At 54.0% G+C, this 18,294-nt stretch overlaps 1 protein-coding gene and 1 long non-coding RNA gene across 4 annotated transcripts; one reads left to right on the forward strand and one right to left on the reverse strand.

Moving 5' to 3' along the window:
- Positions 1-2,621: 2,621 nt before the first annotated feature.
- Positions 2,622-4,446, reverse strand: LOC131378538 (uncharacterized). Its single transcript, XR_009207777.1, has 3 exons — positions 3,691-4,446; positions 3,496-3,548; positions 2,622-3,138 (listed from the first exon to the last, which is right to left on the reverse strand). It is a non-coding gene; the product is annotated as an uncharacterized LOC131378538 (long non-coding RNA).
- Positions 4,447-5,205: 759 nt separating this feature from the next.
- On the forward strand, positions 5,206-12,715 carry HDHD5 (haloacid dehalogenase like hydrolase domain containing 5). Of its 3 annotated transcripts, none has more exons than XM_058420297.1 (9): positions 5,206-5,292; positions 5,376-5,576; positions 5,726-5,838; positions 6,476-6,569; positions 7,008-7,041; positions 7,370-7,544; positions 7,854-8,042; positions 8,567-8,948; positions 11,807-12,715. In XM_058420297.1, the coding sequence occupies exons 1-8, from the start codon at positions 5,212-5,214 to the stop codon at positions 8,934-8,936; spliced, it is 1,257 nt and encodes a 418-aa protein (XP_058276280.1). In that variant the 5' UTR covers positions 5,206-5,211; the 3' UTR covers positions 8,937-8,948; positions 11,807-12,715. The 3 variants fall into 3 exon arrangements, with proteins under 3 accessions (XP_058276280.1, XP_058276281.1, XP_039918703.1); XM_058420298.1 differs by having other exon boundaries at positions 11,949-12,715; XM_040062769.2 differs by having other exon boundaries at positions 8,567-12,715.
- The last annotated feature ends 5,579 nt before the right edge of the window (positions 12,716-18,294 follow it).

An 18,294-nucleotide genomic window follows, 5' to 3' on the forward strand; every position in this document is an offset into this window, starting at 1 on the left:
CCTCCCGTGACAGTTTTGTACCATCTCTTGTGGTGCTGACAGCACAGGAAAGTAAAGGCAAGACTGGAGGTCATTTAACCTCCTTGGAGCAGGATTTTAGGAAGGGAAAAGAGGGAAACAAGGAGAAGACTAAGCGATCAGCCCATTCTTTTCAGAGAAAGTGAATTATTTTCAAAGTATTGCCAGGCACAACGTGAAGCTCTTGGCCCAAATTACTGGTGGTGGGCACGGCAAGAAAGTGCCAGCTTGAGAGAGCTTCAGTATCTGAGATGAAAGAGGGGGAGGCAGCCTCGAGGGTGGTGGGAGGCTGAGTAGAGCAGACATAAGAAGCAAAAAGAGCCTGCTTCAGTCTCCATCCAGAGTCAGGAGCAAGGAAGGAGAGCAGAGAATTCATGGAAGTTTCTCGTAGGGTTACTTTAGCAGCCACAGCAATACCTAAAGCCTTTTGCCTGTTATCTCCCCCATCTGTCACTCCCCCTGGCCTCTTCAGGTTCAATTTGTTTAAATGGGAGGCGGATGGAGCTTTGTTTGCAGCACAAGTGCTCGCTGCAGAGCATCTTAGACTGCCTTTGGGGCAATTTAGAGGATGAAATGTTTGCCTCTCCTGGTCACTCACCGTCAGGAAACGGCTGATCCAGCACCAGTGGCTGCTGTCAAAAACCATGCCAATAAAAACAGAGGAGCAAAGTAAGTGGTTGAAGACAGAGCAAGGCCCAAGGAAGCAGCTGGATCTATCTATCATTTGAGCCTCATCACTGCAGTGGGACTATGCAGGTGCCAGATGCTAAGCAAACCTCTCTGGCCATAAAACACAGGGCTGCAGATGCCTTTTTCCACCAGCTCCAAATGGTCGGCCTGCTTCAGTTTTTTTTTTCCCGTAAAATCTCCGAATTAGCCTCTTCACAGGTAGCAGAAGGACATTTCTTTGGTCAGAAACCTGTAGCTCTAATTGGCTGAGCCCTTAATTCCTTCCTTTCCAGGCTGGCAGCAGTTGCAATCACAGCAGGTCTATCGAGTGCTTTCCGTGCACTGAGGGACAGGCAGGTGAAGGGTCTGCCTCTCAATCCTCCTGGCTTGTCATTTTTATCAGCTTGCGTCCTCCCCCTCGGTCATTACAGGATAAGGGAGGCATTTTACTGTATTTTCTCCACCTTTAGCTTGTCCATCATCCCATGAGCAGGCTGCGGCACGGGGAGAGGAGAGATAAACCGCGGGGGGAGGCTTGGGTCAGGCCATCAGAGCCTCTGCAGTGGGGAAAGAGATGGAAAGGAGCAGGCTGCCTTTCCAGGGGGGTGTGAGAAGGTCAGGGAGAGGGGGGTGATGACAGGGCTGTGAGCCCGGGGAAAACAGAGCTGCAAAGTTTACACAGGGACCCACGGGGGAAGGCAGGCTGTGGGCAGCTGCCTCCACAGTGAGCTAGGAAAGGGGGAGGGAGACACATCCCGGCACAGTGCGGGCAGGGAAAGAGGAGGGAATCTCCTGTGGGTGTGAGAAGGGCAGGCAGACAATCCCCAGGGGTATTTGGGGTACGGCTGCAGAGGAAATCGGGGGGGGGCCATCCACGCACAGCATGAGGAACGGGAAGCTCGGAGTGGAGGCACAGAGAAATCCCCAACGCCTTAAGGGAGAAGGACCCTTTCCTTTCCTTTCCTTTCCTTTCCTTTCCTTTCCTTTCCTTTCCTTTCCTTTCCTTTCCTTTCCTTTCCTATCCTTTCCTTTCCTTTCCTTTCCTTTGCTTTCCTTTCCTTTCCTTTCCTTTCCTTTCCTTTCCTTTCCTTTCCTTTCCTTTCCTTTCCTTTCCTTTCCTTCCCTTCCCTTCCCTTCCCTTCCCTTCCCTTCCCTTTCCTTCCCTTCCCCGGACCCCGAGCGCTGCGGGCCGTGGAGCGGGAGCGCCGCCCGCAGGGATGGGCCAGGATCACAACCCGCATCCGGGGGATAAAACCCCACCCCCAAAAACCCCCAGCCCCAAAAAACCCATCCCAAAAATCCCCCGGCCCCAAAACCCCAGTCCCCCAAACCCCCACCCCAAAAACCCCCCAACCCCAAAACCCCAGAGCCCTCAAAACCCTCACTCCAAAAAGCCTTACCCAAAAAAGCCTCACCCAAAAAAAAACCCCAGCCTCAAAATCCTCAATCCAAAAAGTCTCACCCAAAAAAAAAACAAACCAGCCCCAAAACTCCCATACCCAAAACCCCTCTCCCCCAAAACCCCTACCCCCAAAGCCTTCACCCTAAAAACCTCCAGCCTCAAAACCTTCACCCCAAAAACTTCCAGCCTCAAAACACCCCATCCCCAAAGCCCTCTACTCCAAAACCCTCTCCCCCAAAACCCCCAGCCCCAAAGCCCTCACCCCAAAACCCCCACAACACTCACCCCCAAAACCCCCATCCCCAATACCCTTACCCCAAAAACACCCCAGCCCCAAAATCCTCACCCCAAAAAGCCTCTTCCCCAAAACCTCCCAGGCCCAAACACCCCCACCCCCAAAACCCCCATCCCCACTCCAAACCCACCCACCCCAAAACTCCTGAATATTTAATACACTAAACTTTTTTTACTTTATTTTATTAGCAATGAAACCCTCTCTGGATGTCTCTCCCTGCTCTTTTGTAAGCCTTGGGAAGGGGAAGAAAGGGGGCAAAATTATCCCTCCACCTAAAATAAAAGGGACTGACAGACCCCCCCCAATGCAGTCCTGTCTAGAGGCACCGAAACCAGCGACCCAAACCAGCAGCCAAAACATCCCGTCCCACTTGCTGTGCCATTAAAAACCCCATAAACACACGCGTTGGCAAATACCCGAAGCAGAAATCCCGGCAAATCAATCCCATCTTCACTCTGCCAGGAGGGACCACCGGGTGAGAAGCACCCGAGACAAGGCTCCCTGTGTTTGTCATTCGTTTCAGAAAGTCTCTGCCTCCCCCTCTGAAGATTTTTCATCGCCAGCCAGGGTTGGAGCCTCTGGTTTGTACAGCTGAGAAGTTTCCCGGTTGAGAAAGCACGCTCCAGAGCAGCTTGGGTTTTCCTTGTGCTGGTGGAAGAAGCTTTGAAGCCCAGGTTCTTCAGGGAGCTAAATATTTTCAGTGATGTCTTCAAGGCCAGCATAAATTTTGCCAGAGCAGGATGAGCTGCAAACACTTCAGAGAAATTAAAAAGCGAACCCGGCAAATTGAGGAAATGACAAAAAAATAAACGGTAGGTAATTCACTTAAGGCAAAAGCACTTAAGGAGGAATAACCATCTGTACAAATGTAAATCTCGGAGTTGCCAGTGCTTTAATAGCTCTGCAAACAGGGCTCTTGGTGTTAAAGTGGTCAAAAACAAATTAAGATCGGTGTTCATGGCAATGGAAGCGTAAAAACAAACAATTACACTGTGTAATTGATGCCCAAAGTCGTGCCTGTTAAACCTGGCCTGTAGAGGGACTCAGGAGATCCTAAGCCCAGTCAGAAAGCAAACAAACATTGTTTCATCTCCATGGATGTGAAACGAACCTTTTACTTTCCCCAGGTTTGGAAGGGTTCAGCTGAATTCAGTGTCAAGGTTTCTGTTTCGTGGTGCAGGGAAGAGGGACGCAGTCCGTCAAAGAGTAAAAAAAAAAAGTGACCAGAGTTTTAGAGAAACTTATTTATCTGTAGGAAAAAGGGTTTGCATAGAAAAGGTGGAGCAAAGGCAGGGCAGCAACTCACAGAATTCTGAAGGCTGGAAAAGACCTGTAAGGTCATCGAGTCCAAACTGACTGATCACCACCTTGTCAACCAGACCACGGCATTCAGTGCCACATCCAGTCATCTCCTGAACTCCTCCAGGGATGGTGATTCCTCCCTGGGCAGCCCGTTCCAATACCTGACCACACTTCCAGTGAAGAAATTCCTCCTGATGTCCAGCCTGGCACACCTTGAGCCTCTGTCCTCTCATCCTGGTGTTGCTGGGAGCAGAGCCTGATCTCCACCTGGCTGCTCCCTGCGGTCAGGGGATGCAGAGAGCCATGAGGTGTCCCCTGAGCCTCTCCTCCAGCCCCAGCTCCCTCAGCTGCCCCTCACAGAACTCCACACCCTCGCCCCTTCTCTGGGCACAGTTTAGTGCAGGGAGAGGGTCAGGACAGGACACAGCACCCGAGGTGGCACTCACCACTGCTGGGGACAGCGGGACAACCCCTGCCCTGGGCACACAGCGATCACAGAGGTGACAGAGCTGCGGCACGACCCCTCGGAACGCAGAGAGCAGGCAGGGCAAGGAGGAACCATGCCAGCCTGCCAGCAGGCTGGGCCCGGCCTGTGCTGTCAGGAATCCCGGGCCCCCTGTTCTCTGATTTCGGGAAGGGCTCGGACAAACCCGCTGTGATCGCATTGTAGCGGTCGAAGCCTTTCGCTCCCTCCCGCCCAAATCTCTCCTCGCCCGTGATTCTGCACGTCTCTACCACGGCAGCGCTCGCAGCCGGCGCACCGCCTGTGCATCCAGCTCCTGCCAGCCCCGGGGCTGCTCCCAGCACCCGCTCCTCCCTCCAGCCCTCCCCAAACGCGAACCCCGCTCTGCCCCGAGCCAGGGGCGGCACCCTCCCCTGGCAACACCATTCCCCGGAACCACGCTGTGGCGGCAGGAGGCTGGCAGGAGGCTGGCAGGATGCGGCGTGGAAGACGCTGACCGCCTCCGTGCGCCCGCCCCGCTCCGGCCCGCGCCTCGCTGGGGGCCGTGACCAGGGAGCGGCGGCGCGCCCGCAGGGGCGGATGGGAGCTGTAGTCCCGCAGCGGGCAGTGCCCGAGGCCGCAGGGGCGGACTGGAGCTGTAGTCCCGCAGCGGGCAGTGCCCGAGGCCGCAGGGGCGGATGGGAGCTGTAGTCCCGCAGCGGGCAGTGCCCGAGGCCGCAGGGGCGGACAGAAGCTGTAGCCCCGGAGCAGCGTGCCCGAGGCGGCAGGGGCGGACAGAAGCTGTAGCCCCGGAGCAGCGTGCCCGAGGCGGCAGGGGCGGACAGAAGCTGTAGCCCCGGCGCAGCAGTGTGCCCGAGGCCGCAGGGGCGAATGGGAGTTGTAGTCCCAGGGCAGCAGCAGGGGCAGATGGGAGCTGTACCGCCGGAGCGGGCAGTGCCCGAGGCGGCAGGGGCTGACGGAAGCCGTAGTCCCGCAGCGGCGGCAGGGGCTGACGGGAGCCGTAGTCCCGCAGCGACGGCAGGGCTGACGGGAGCCGTAGTCCCGCAGCGGCGGCAGGGGCGGATGGCGCTGCGCGGCTCGCTGAGGGCCGGCCGGGCGCTGCTGCGCTGCCCGGGGCCGCCTGCCCGCGGGCTCTGCAGCCGGGTGCGTGCGCGGAGGGGCGCGGGGCGGGCGCGGGGCGGGCGGGGACGCTCCCGGCTGACGGTGCCCTCCCGCTCGCCTTGCAGCCGCCGGCCTTCGGGTTCCTGTTCGATGTGGACGGCGTGCTGGTGCGGGGCAGCCAGCCCTTGCCCGCCGCCCGCCGCGCCTTCCAGAGGCTGGCGGATAGCGGCGGGCGGCTGCGGGTGCCCGTCGTGTTCCTGACCAACGCCGGGAACTGCCTGCGCTCGGCCAAGGCTCGGGAGCTGTCCCAGGCGCTGGGGCTGCAGGTAATGCTGACGGGGCAGGGGAAGCACCGCGAGTGCCCGGCCTGGCCTCGGCCCCGGGGGCGGAACGGGGGCAGGCAGCCGGCGGTGATGCCGACAAGGGGGAGAAACCCTACCCGCGGGTCCCAGCCAGGCTCTCCTCCGAACCGCAGGTGTCTCCGGAGCAGGTGGTCCTGTCGCACAGCCCCCTGCAGCTCTTCAGCCAGTTCCACCAGAGGTACATGCTGGTGGCCGGGCAGGGGCCGCTGGAGGAGAACGCCTACGAGTATCCTTTGTGCCTCGTGGTGCTCTGTGCGTGCTGCTGCGGCGTCCCGGCTAAAGGCTGCTGCTCCTGCCCTGCCCCTGGGCCTGGCACTCGCTTGCTCAGCTTGTGAAGCACAAGGAAACACAAAGGTCATGGGGCTTACCTTCCGGGGCAGCGTCCTCATGGACCGGCTCAGGTGCTGTTGATGTCCATGTTGGTCACTTCCTGGCTCCCCTGTCCGGTGTTTGGCTTCTCACGCTCATGGCTTCTCTCGTGGGTGCTGCTCTGTTGGTGGGATGTGACCACGAGGACTCCCATCAGCTTTAGGTGTCTCTGACTTTAGAGATAAACTTGTGCTCCCCCCGTTCTTTCATGGCAAAGCCCATTAGGGATCACTCCCAGCTGTCCCGCAGAAGGTAAGGTTTTCCCCAGGATCTGACAGCAGTTGAAGGAGCTCAAATACGATGGGACTTTGAGCAGTCTGGTCTAGTGGAAGGTGTCCCTGTCTGGTTATGCACTACCACGCTGCTCTGTCACTAGCACTTGCATTTCTTAATCCTACAGATGCCTCTGCAAGTAACTTAAAGAAAAACTTTAAAAAAAACCCCAAAACCCAAACAAACCAGTGTCCACAACATTCCTTGATGGTCTGAACTAGCCTGGGGTTCAAGCACGTGGTCACCATAGAGGCCCTGAGGAAGGCGTATCCCCTGTTAGACATGGTGGACCTGAGCCGGAGGCCGAAAGAACTGGTAATTTCCTGAGGCATCAGCAGGAGGGGAGCTCACAGCACACAGCAAGGGGACGGGGCAGCTGGCCGCTGCTGATTGCCTCAGCAAGAGCCTGGCACTGACCCTGAGCAGCCTCTGCTCTTCCCAGAGCTGGCTGCTGCAGGAAGGGCAGTGACTCTCCCCTCTCATTTCTCATGCCACGCCTCCTCCATTGCTGTTCCTCGAAGTGAGGGGCGACATGGTTGGGTTTCCAACTCCAGCTCTGGGAGAGGAGTACAAGATCTGTGAAAACCCATCTGGGATGGGGGAAAGAAATATTCCTTCAGGATTCCAGCTGGCTTTGTCCTGCCTTATTATGGAACTGCCCTGGCAGGTTCAAAGGAGGCATTTTTAGTTTGGTTTTGGAGATGGCACTGGGTTTTGCATTACTAATCCAGCCTTCCTTTTTTTTCCTGGCAGCCTCCTCCAACCACTGGCTTCCCCACTATAGAAGGTAAGCAGTGGCCTGTGTTTACTCTGCAGCAAGCAGAGCTAAGAGCCAGGCCAGGCCAGCTGGGATGGGAGATGATGACGTGCTGACAGCTCACTGCTGTCCATGGGCAGCAGATTCAGAGGGTGCAGCCAGGAGGCAGCCTCACTGCTGGAAAAAGATGGATAAAAAGGCAGCTTTTCCCTGTGCTGTGTGCCAGTGTCTGAGGCCAGAGGTGCACGTGGCTCTGGTAGCTGAACTTGCCAGGGCGGCCCAGCAGGGGAGGGGTTTTGTTAGCAGGTGGCTTTTGGATGCTGTGAGTTTTCCAAACAGCTCTCAAAAAATCTTGCAGGGGTGATTCTGTTTGGCGAGCCAGTGAGGTGGGAGACGAGCCTGCAGCTCATTACTGATGTGCTCCTGAGCAATGGGAACCCTGGGGCAGAGCTGCGGGACGTGCCATACCCTCATCTGCCCATCCTTGCCTGCAACATGGACCTCCTGTGGATGGCTGAAGCCAAGATGCCCAGGTGAAAAGCACGTGTGCGATTTGGTGTAGGCTATTTCATACTCCTCTCGCGCAGCTCATCTTGTCCTAGTGTGTTTTCTTAGCATTTGAATGCTTTAAGGGCTTGATTGTACGGTGTAGTTAGCAGCAGAGACCTGAAGGCTGGGTGAGAAATGAAAGACTAAAACTTGGGGAAGGAGCAAAAGCCAAACTGCTGCCTGTGGAGGGGTGTGTGCGGACAGCACATCCACAACGTGCAGCAAACAACCAGGGAGCGTTTGCCGCGTCGGTGCTGTTCCTGGGAATGCTGATCACCTCCTTTCTGGGGCAGGTTTGGCCATGGCACTTTCCTTCTCTGCTTGGAGAGCATCTACAAGAAGGTGACGGGCAGGGAGCTGAAGTACGAGGCCCTGATTGGCAAACCCAGCCCAGTCACCTACCGCTATGCCCAATACTTGATCCAGCAGCAGGCAGGGAAGCAGGGCTGGAAGGCTCCCATCCAACGCCTCTATGCAGTTGGGTAAGAGATTTTTTCCTGCTGCTTTCCTTGGGGAGTTGCATACTGACTGCTCTTGTTGTTGTTTTGCTTGTTTTCTTTTCCCCTCTCTGGATATCTGTAAAGTTAACACCAGAATTCCCGTGGTATCTCTGGAGCCTCACACCCTGGAGCAGAGGCTTGCTAGCTTTTTGTGCCCGACACAGCAAAGCTGTGGGATGCAGAGTGCACTGACTCAATTAAAGACAAAATTAAGGGACCCAGACATAATACTGTTAGCTCAGTTTGGCCAAACACTTTGGGAATGTAGGGAATATAATTCAGTAATGGCTGAAACTGCTGTGGGTGCTTGGGATGTGCTGTCTCCCCTTCGAGGGGTGCACATGTCCTGAGCAGGAGTCACTGGCTCGCTCCAGCTGCTCCTCTTGGTGTTAGCAGCTATCTCACACCCCTCCCTCCCTCAGTGATGTCTTAATCTCAGTCCCCCAGCACCAGAGAGAGATGCACGTGCTTGTTTCTCATTTCTGTTCCACTCTGACCTTGCCCAGGGATAACCCCATGTCTGACATCTATGGGGCAAACCTCTACAACAACTACCTCAAGTCAGCCCGGCAGAACCAGCTCCAGGCTGGGCTGGAGAGGAGCCCACAGGCAGCCAGCCCCCAGGCTGAGGTTTCCCTGGAGCTGAGGAACGACTGCAACAACTCCGTGGAGAGCTGCGAGTCGATTCTGGTCTGCACCGGCGTCTACCGCCACAGCGGCGACGCTGCCAGGAGGACGGAGGCACAGACAGAGGAGACGGTGTTCCATGGACATCGGGACTTCTGCCCCGACCCCAGCCTGCTGCAGGCTTCCTACGTAGTGCAGGATGTGGATGATGCTGTGCAACTGGCTTTTGGAAAGGAAAACTGGAGCTAGGGGTCGAGGCAGGTGTGCCTAAAGATCTGCTGTGAGGGGGTTTGGAAAGGGAAGAGGGGAAGAGTGGGGAGGGACCTGGGGGGATTTTCTAACCTAGCTAACGTTAAAGAGAACTCCCTGTGGCAGCACTAAAAGCCCCTTAATTTTATTGCTGCTCATCTGCCATCCTGCCAGCTGCTGACAGACTTTCAGCTGTGACCGTGCATTGCTGCCAGCCGTAATTGAGCCGTAATGGAAACAGGGTATAAGGAGCAGGCTTGTCCCAGCAGTCCCAGTTTTGTTCAGCTCTCACAGCTCGTTCTTTTCCACACTCAGTGTGCAAAGATGAGGGGAGCCCACCCCCCCTCTTTGTGAGGTGTTTGAGGGGAAGCTCTCCCCCACACAGCCTCACCCTCAGCCGTTTGTACAATGTGCTGTTTGTCCAGGCTGGGACTCCAGCACACCAGAGGCTGGGCTGTGGTGGCACCCTGCCAAGAGAAGGCTTTAAGCCTTAACATTCTCCTCGTGAAGAATAAGTGCCTACAGACTTCACCAAATTCCCTTTGCCTGGGGATTTGCCACTGCATCACTGTCAGTCTGAAACAAAGTTCTGTTTTGCGGTCATCCGGCAGCTGTGGAGAGGCAGGGCCCCTCCAAGGAAGCTGCAGTAGCCAGAGCAACTTGCTGCAGGGCTGAGGTGAAAGTTATGTCGTTCCCTTCTCCCTACTTAGCATTCTGAGAACACCCCTGCCTTTCCACATCCCACCAGGGAGCCAGCAGCCTGCTCTCAGAAGCAGAGGAAACCACCACAGAGTTTGAATTGGCAGAGTTGTCTTTGCCCAGAACTCAGTGCTGCAGCAAGAGGCTCTTTTGGCACCCAGTCTGATCCCAGCTGTTGCAAGGAACATCCACCTGCTCCAGCTGGCACAGCTTCCATGAGGGGCCCTTCTTTGGAACAAGGGCCAGACAAAAAGAGTCAGAGTCCACCTTTGCTCCTTCCTTGCATGCAAGGATTCAAAGAGGAGATCGTCAAGCCAGGATGGTAGCAGAGCCCCAGATCCCCAGGCCTGGTCTTTTAGAATACAAACGTCTGTGTCTTCCAGTTCTTTAGTTCCCCTCATCCCTCACGTGGTTTGCAGCTCAGGGATGCCCCATACAGTCTGACCTCTGGTCCCTCCTCTTTCTTTAACATGCAGGTAGACATGAATTAGCAGCTGGGACTTGCCTGCCCCATTTTCCCTATCAACATGCACCTTCTACTGCCTCTGTTCTCCTAGCTCAGGCTATCCAGAGAAAGATAAGACTTGTGTCTCCACAGACATTCCAAAGAAGAGAAGCAAGGTTTGCTTGAGGAATTAATGTCCAAGATCGGGCTTAGCAAGGAGTGTCTTAATTCCAGACCACTGTGATTTTAGAAGCACAAATCAGCCTGTGTATATGATGAAAAGCCTTGGAGCCAACACAGCTGAGTTGGTTTTCCTAATTACAGTCAGCTCACACCACACTGAAGTATCACAAACAGGTCTGCTCTGGCTCTGTCTCCTCCTTCCTGCTTTATACAGCTCCATACTCAGGGTGCAAACAAGATGTTCTGCACAGAAGTTGGAGTTCTTAACTCAAATCTCAGCATCCATGTGTGCTGAAATTCTGTTCTTAAGTTGTGCCAGGCTCTGTGTGTGAAGCAGACCAGGTGCTCTTTCAGTTACCCAGGTCAAAGAGCTCCTTCTCTGTTTCTCCATCCTTCTCTTCATGAACGGGAGCAGAAAAATACCTCTTTGCAGTAACACTCTTTGCATGTGTTTCCCTCCTGTGAAATCCACAGTGGGAAGCAGTTTCTTCCACTCTTACCACTGCTTGGGGTTCTTCTCCTTTGTCTCATCAGGACAAGGATTGCTTGGCTGCTTCTAAAAGCAGCTGAAATGGGATTTGAATCCTTTTCCTTTTGCTGGAGAGAGAAGGAAATTACCATTCCATCTCGTTGCACAGGACAAGGGCTTGCCTCCAGTTCCCAGAAGAACGGGCACTGGGAAAGACTTGGATATAACACAGGGAAGGTCCTTAAGCTACAGCACCTCTCCACAGTCACAGCCATGCACTCAGCGTGCAAGGCCTGAAAAGAGGAGCCCAAACCCCGCTTATCCATAGGGTAGCTCCAACGTCCCCCAGCCTCGCTTTTCAGAGGTGCCATCCACTGCAGAGAGAGGAGCACTCCCTTTGCTTGCTGTACTTGCTGCCTTGCATGGTGACTTCCATGGGATTCCTTGGCATGGTCCTCACAGACCTCAGGGAGTTCCTGCTTTGCTGGCAGGAGAAACGAGCCAGGCCGTCAGCGTGGGGGCTGCTGATTGCAGGAATGCTGGGCTCTGTCCATCGGCCTGTGGCAGAGCTCTGCCTTGTTACTTGTTAAAATTGTGGTGCCAGCTGCTCAGAGAAAAGGTGCTGCTGAGCCACTGTGCCCTGAGGGCTGTGGCACCTCTTCCAAGGAAGGAAGGAAGGAAGGGGTTTGCATTTGCACAGAGAGGGAGCCAGGCATCTCCATCTTTGGAACAGCAGCAGAGGTGAGCTGAGTGATGTGAATCTGCTTCAGGTGCCAAATCTGCTTTTAGCTCTGGATTTGGTTTTTTTTTTTTCCCCACCACCAGTGTTCTGTGAGTCTTAAAAATGTGTAGGAGGAACTTCAGTGATAAGAAATTCTGAAAAAGTGCTTCGCTTGCGAGTTGAAATTGAACAGAAGGGAGGAGAAGGAATCTTGAAATATCTTGAATGCTTTCCCTAATGCATATCATGTAAGGTTGCATAAAAAACTCTGCTCAGTTGCTCTCTGCACTAATTACACAGGGCTGCCCTTGGACTGAGCAATGCAAAGACCTTTTCCCTCTTCCCCTTCCCAGCTCCTTGAGACTGCACTTTGTCCAAGCCCCTGCCTGGGAATTGCATGGACCTTCTGGATGGAGTAGGAAATCTGCCTTCTCCAGCTGCTGTTGGACACTGGCTTGATTCTGAAAGGTTTCCATTGATGAAATTGCTTGGCAGGTCTCCTCTGTTCCATGAGTTGTGCTGGAGCGCTGTACAGGCTTGTAGCTCACCTCCATTTCATTTGTGGACATCTGTTATTGCCAGAATCCAGTGAAATCCTTCTTCCTTGGAACTGCTGCTTCCTGGAATTGGCTTCCAGCGTGGCTGGAACAAAACTTCCTGTGTCTCATGCATTGCTGAGAAGTGGTGTCTCTGAGGCAGTATTTCTGTCCTTTGGAGCAGTCACCCTTCTGTGCACATTGTGGGAGCCCACTGCTGATCCAACACCAATATTTACACGGAGCACTGCCCCATACAACAACCAGGGCGAAGACCTGACCCTAACAACTCCATCTCCCAAAGGTGGGCAGGTTGTAGCCAAGCCAGAAGGGAGCTTGCAGCTGAGAACAGCAGGAAGGAACCAAGGGATAGAACTTGTTTTGGGTCTGAAGCAAAGAGCTTTTATGGTGTGCAATAACGTGGTGGCCAGAGAAGTCAATTCCCTTATTCCACAGGACACAGGCAACTGCTAACCTGGCATTCAGGGCACCAGATGACACTGCTGTCCCCTTCCTTCCAGTCCTAACCCTGCCACGTCTCTCTCCCTCCAGTAAATGGTAAATGTTTCAGATTGTGTCACGTGCACTGTGGAAGAGTGATCGCGTATCATTCAGAGAAATCATAAACTGTGATTATTTTAGATTTCATATTAATTTCAGTGCAGAGCTGCTACTTTGTTCAAGCATATCTGTAAAATAATAAATTCATGTTTTCTTTGAAATACATTTTAACTTCCTGTGTGTACATTTAATGGGTACTATCCTGCTCTCTTTCACATCTTTGCCCTAGAAGACTATTAGGGCAAATTCTGTCTGCTTTTCCCTTTTTTTTTTTTCTTTTCCTGTTCTTCGAGCTATTATCAGATTTTCTTGAAGGATCCACCCTGAAAGATACACCTTCAGCAATTAACTGGCAAACCTTCAGACCAGAACCAAAAGCTTCCCCTGGTTTCAACAGAAAACTAAAGTTCCTGCGAGGCAAATCCATCTTCTTTAATAATCTAAAAACAGCCAATTCACTTGCATTGTTCTTATATTTTATCAGAAATTTTCCCATCTACAAGGTTCAGTAAAGCAGTTTGGGTGGATGGACCAGGATTGCCATTCTCAGCAGAGAGAGCAATTGAGTTATTATTCTGCATCCTGGAGAAGTGACCCACAGCCCTGAGCTCTAATAATTAATGATAAAAAGTGTTAATCAGCCTCCTCCTTTTATCCAGTGCTCTGGCAGTTGGAGCACTCACCCAAGATGGGGCTGATCAAGGTTTAGTCAAGCAGGGAGAGATCACAACCTGAAACTCCCGGGTGCATGTTTTTAATTTTAAATGCTTTTGTCACAAGGGTAGCCTAGGGTTAAGGTGTTCCTTGTAGCACAGCCTGAGCTGGAACTTAAAGTCCCATAGAAATCTTTACCCAGCCTAAGGTGCAGAGTTAAACCCTGGTGCTGTGAAACACCAGGAGGAGGAGGACTGACTTGAACAAAAGGACTGAGATCCCTGGAGGAGTTTTCTCCCAGGGGATTGCTGTGAGAAGTGCATGCCAGGGCAACCCTTGGTGCCTTTAGGAGCCTTCCATTGCCAGGCCTTCCTAACCCCAATCATAAAAGCACGAGTCTTTATGGGTTTTTACTGCCACAGTCAATTTGATGAGCTCTGTGCACTTACAGACCTTCAGAGAGCCAGCCTGGAACAGTTTAAAACCCCACAGCAGCAAGGCAGCCACATGTTCTCCAGGAACCAACCTCCATCCAGAAAACACTTAAAATTCACTGTAATAAACCTACTTTTCAGTCATTGAAACTATGAAGAACTTCCACTTTCTCCTCAAGGTCAGATCAATAGATGCTCTACACTGAGTAACTACAAAACACCAAGAGCAAACCCCAAACCCACTCTCCGAGCCCCTACCCTGCTGCAAGCGTGAAAAGAAATGTCTTGGCATTTCCTGCTGGTATTACAAGCTCTTTGAACCAAAATGTAATTACAAGCAACGGACTGTTAACACTTGTGTATCCTTTTGAGGAGGATCTGCATTCCCTGAGCCGTGACACAGGATCAGCAGCTCGGTTACAAAGACGGCGTTCCGAAGCCAAGGCATCGCTGAATTTTGGCGCTGGCCAGGTGAAACTTTCTTACACTTTTTCTGTAACTTCAGCCCCTGCCACTGGAATGGGTTAGATGAGTGCAGCACAAAGCGTGTGTCAGAGATTCCCAGAAGCTTCCTTTCCCACACAGAAGGCATTTTAAGTGTGCTCGCAGCAGATTATGCTCCAACTCCCCGAGATCAGCTTTGCCTCCTTCCCTCCCACTGCTGCCAGTTTCTGACAGCTTACTGCAGGGTATAATTAGGTAGCTAGTTTCTGGTCTTTCTTTCAGGCATACATCTGCCTCTTTTTTTTTTTTTTTAATTTCCCCCCCCAAGAAATTGAGTCATTATTTTGTTTCCTCCTAAGTTCAGCCCTCAAGAAAGTTTTGCCTTCCCCCAGCAGGGGTATTTTTGAGGGCACACTTGTTTCCACTTGTAAGGTAAACTAAAAATGGTAGCATTTTAGACACTTGGTACGACTGCTGTGCAAAACTCTGTTGTCTGCTGTTTGCCTTTAAATATATGTATACACACACATCTCTATGCATCCACATCAATACAAAAAAAAGCTAAAAAACATAGCTTGGGAGCTGCTGAAGAGTAGAAGCTATTTATAGTTTAGCTTTTTAATGTTTGAACAGGAATGGTTAAGTACTAACACATCCAAGCCCTGCACATTGCATTAAATAACTGGATCACATGGGAAACATTGGCTTGTCATATCCCATCCTACAGTGTGCTACAAAAAGCTCCTCAGTGCTCTCTCAAGAAGTAATTTCTCCCCTCATTCCCATTTTAAAGCAGAGGCACAGTTTCTTCTCCCTTCCCTGCAAATAAGCTCCTTTCTAATCCTCACCTCTTTCTCTGAGTTGTGTTTGCTCTGCCGGAGCCCATGCCCAGCCCAAGGAAGCCCTCGAGTTTCCACCCTCCATCCTGGTGTTCCCCCATCCCCTGTCATAGCTCCCCTTGCCATGCAACCACAGGTCTTCCCTGTGCCCACCTACCTCCCTCAGATGCAGGAACCTTCTCAGCCCCAGCAGGTATCCTGAGGTGTCTGGAGAACCATTTCCACCAGCCTGCTCCTGCCCTGCTGGCACGGCCTGAGCCCAGCTGCCTCAATTCCCTGCTCCCAGCTCCCCACATCACCTGGGGCCAGGGTCAGAGCCCATTTCCCACCAGCTGTGGGTGACAGCCCACTCCTCCCAGAGCCCAGGGGTCCCCACCCAATTCCCTGTACCCCAGCAGGTGGGACACCAGCCAGGCACCCACGGCTTTGGGGAACGAGGCTGTTTGTGGAACGGGTGCCTGGGTCAAAAGCAGAGATGTGAGAGCCAGGGCAGCCGAGGGAGCACGTCCAGCCTGGGGATCACACTGCTCAGGAGAACCAGGGCACGACAGCCAACGAGGCAAAGCTGTCACTGCCTGCTGCCCTCTCTGCCTGAGGGCTGCTGCCCTGAGCAGCAGAGCTGGATGCCTGGCTTTCACTCCACATCCTCTGGTGGAAGTGGGGAACTCCCCTTGCAGCAGAATGCAGCGAGACCGAGACCAATTCCGCCAATGCTGAGGGCTGACCACTCATGAATCGTGCCAGTGACACGAGTATTGGCTTACCCTGGGAAGAGCCAGGTGGAGGTGCCCACCCACCTCGGATAAAAGCCAGGATCTGTGGGAATACACGCAAGAATGCGCAATTCTGACACAGACTTGCACTGCCATCTAACCCAGCCTTTCCCTGGAAACCAAATCAGGAGGCACAGCTGGCATCATCCACACCACTCTGAGCTGTCCTGCACTGGGCAGCCCCCAACACCTGCCAAGGAATGTGGAAGAGCGACATGGAGAGCAATCCTCCTCCTGGGCCATGGACTCCAGCCTCCCTCTCAAACAGAGACCGTCCACAGAGCCTTCAGTGAAGTGTTTGTACAAAAATTTGTAGTTTAAGCAATCGTTTGCCCGGGGATTTTTCTCTGGCAGCAAAGTCGGTCAAAGGGAGAAAGCCTTGCCCAGCAGAGCCCAGGCTCTCATCCCTGACAATGCACACAGCCCCAGAGGCTGGAGAGCAAAGCCAAGAGTGCAAGAGTGCAAGGAGGGGAGGGGGGTCACTCTCTACAGGGTCTTTTCGAGGACAATCTGTCCAATTATGAAATGCCACCTAAATGATTTTTTACTTTAAACCCAGTAACTAACTACTTGAAGTCTGCAATTCAGCCAGTTACAGAAAATCACCCAAAGCCATGAAGAAGGAGGAAGAAGAGGGTGAAGAAGAAGGACCCAGACAATATCCAATGTCCTCCATCTTGTCTCACTTATATACGAAAACCTTAAATCTACGTTTTCCACACTGTGAGGTCACACAATCCTATTCAAACCACACACCCACAACCCCAGTGCTATCACTCAATTTCAGGAGCCCGTTCCACAGCCTCAGGTCAGGTGCAGTCCTTGCTTGAGGGTCAGTGCCTTTTAGCACAGAAAGCCTGAAATTTTCATCCTCCAGGGTTCCAGCTGGTCACTGCTCTCTGCCTTCTTGAATCTTGGATGACCTCAGCCCAAGCTGCCTGTCTGAGAGCTCACTCTGCTGCATTGCTGCAGGCACACAGAACCTCACCACTTTCCCATGATGGGTGGCTGTGGGCCCCCCATGCAGAGGGAATGATGTCCCCTGTGTGCTGCAGCAACCTGGCAGCACCTTGGAGGCATTGATGTGGGATGTGGAGCGTGGGGAGCAGCCCCTGGGGAAGGCAGAGGGGATGCCAGAGGTGGTGATGCCTTGGGAAGGCTGAGCTGGAACAGAGACTGGGCAGAGCTGGAGAATAAAGCAGGGATTGATTGAAAGGCCTTTAGGATCCACCTTGGGCAGGGCCTGAGCAGGGCTACACCCAAGGTGGACCCAAAATGGGCACAAAATGGACAAAGGGTCACGAGGTCTCACACTTTGGATCAGTTTTGGTCCATTTGCACATTGGGGTTGAATTGTCCAGTTCCAGCTCCAGGCTGTGAGGTCCCATCCTTCTTGTTCCTCCCTCCAGCCACCCTTGTTTGTGCTTTTGGGCTGAAAGTTGTCCTTGGTGTGCAGCAGGAACAGGATTTGTTTTGTGTGGCTGCTGTGTGCAGAGAGCTGAGTGACCCTGAGTGTGAGCTCAGAGCTGCACCCTGGGCAGCACAGAGCCTGGAAAACATGAAAGACAAAACTCAGGGCATCAGTGTGATGCCTGGGCCAAGCACCTTGACAGAGGCCCATGAGGCGCTACGTGTTGCTTTAGCAACATGCTCAAAACACGAAGCTATTTTGGATCTTTATGGCAGAGCGATGTTAACACAGACATTTGTGGAGAGTTTATTTGAAGGGCTTCACATCATCGTCAGGCAGCACCTGGCTCATCGCCGGCGGGCACAGGTACGGCTGAGGAACTGGTGATGCTGAGCACCAAGCCCATGACGTGCCAAGCCATTAGTGCTGGTGATGAACAGACCCAGCTATTAAGCTCGATTCGAGGCCAGTAGCAGTGGGTCAATAAAGGTCCCAATTGTTGGAGAACTCTACAGCTATTCATATCAATCTAAAGGCTCTGTCCCCTCATGGCAAGCTGGGCAGGGCCCTCAGCACGTGCGTTGGCTCAGCTCAGAAAACTGACACTCACTCTGCTGGACAAACACGCCAGACCAAATGTAGGGGCAGACGACTGCCCGGGCAGCACAGACGAGCCACAAACGAGCGCTTCACTGCAGGCTCCGTGCCAGGCCGGCTGCTCTTTGTCTTGGCCAGCCTAGAGAGATCGGGGGACACCGAAGCGCGTCCGACGCTCCGGAGCGGATTCCGTGGGCGCGGCTCGCCCCGTTCGCGGGGGTCCCGCGGGGCAGGAGGCGGGGTGCTCCCCGGGATGTGCAAGGGGGGGCATCCCCTGGGACAAGGCGGGGGCGCCTTCCTCCCCCTCCCCTTCTCGCCCCCCTCCTCCCTTCCCCCGGCCGCGCAGCCTCTCCCCCATCCCCTTCTCCTTCCCCATCCCACCCACCGCCGCCAGCCGCCCGCCCCGGCTCCGGCAGCTGCTGCCGGGCGCCGCCCCCGGGCTCCCCCGCCGGCCGCGGCCGCTCGGGCTCTCCGCACCGCTGCCGCGGGGCCCGGGGCCGGTGCGGCGGCGCGGGGGGCGGGCCGGGGGCGGGCCGGGGGCCGCGGCGCGGCCGTCGGGCCCGGCGCGCCGGCTCGGGGGCCGGGGAGGACC

This window comes from Hirundo rustica, chromosome 4, assembly GCF_015227805.2.
Source record: "Hirundo rustica isolate bHirRus1 chromosome 4, bHirRus1.pri.v3, whole genome shotgun sequence".
Taxonomy (NCBI): Eukaryota; Metazoa; Chordata; class Aves; order Passeriformes; family Hirundinidae; genus Hirundo; species Hirundo rustica.

Excerpts from the sequence above, each read along its gene's own strand:
- HDHD5 (XM_040062769.2), top strand. The coding sequence starts at position 5,212 with ATGGCGCTGCGCGGCTCGCTGAGGGCCGGCCGGGCGCTGCTGCGCTGC. Across the intron at positions 7,042-7,369 it reads TGGCTTCCCCACTATAGAAG|GGGTGATTCTGTTTGGCGAG; the intron begins GTAAGCAGTGGC and ends AAAATCTTGCAG. Across the intron at positions 8,043-8,566 it reads CAACGCCTCTATGCAGTTGG|GGATAACCCCATGTCTGACA; the intron begins GTAAGAGATTTT and ends GACCTTGCCCAG.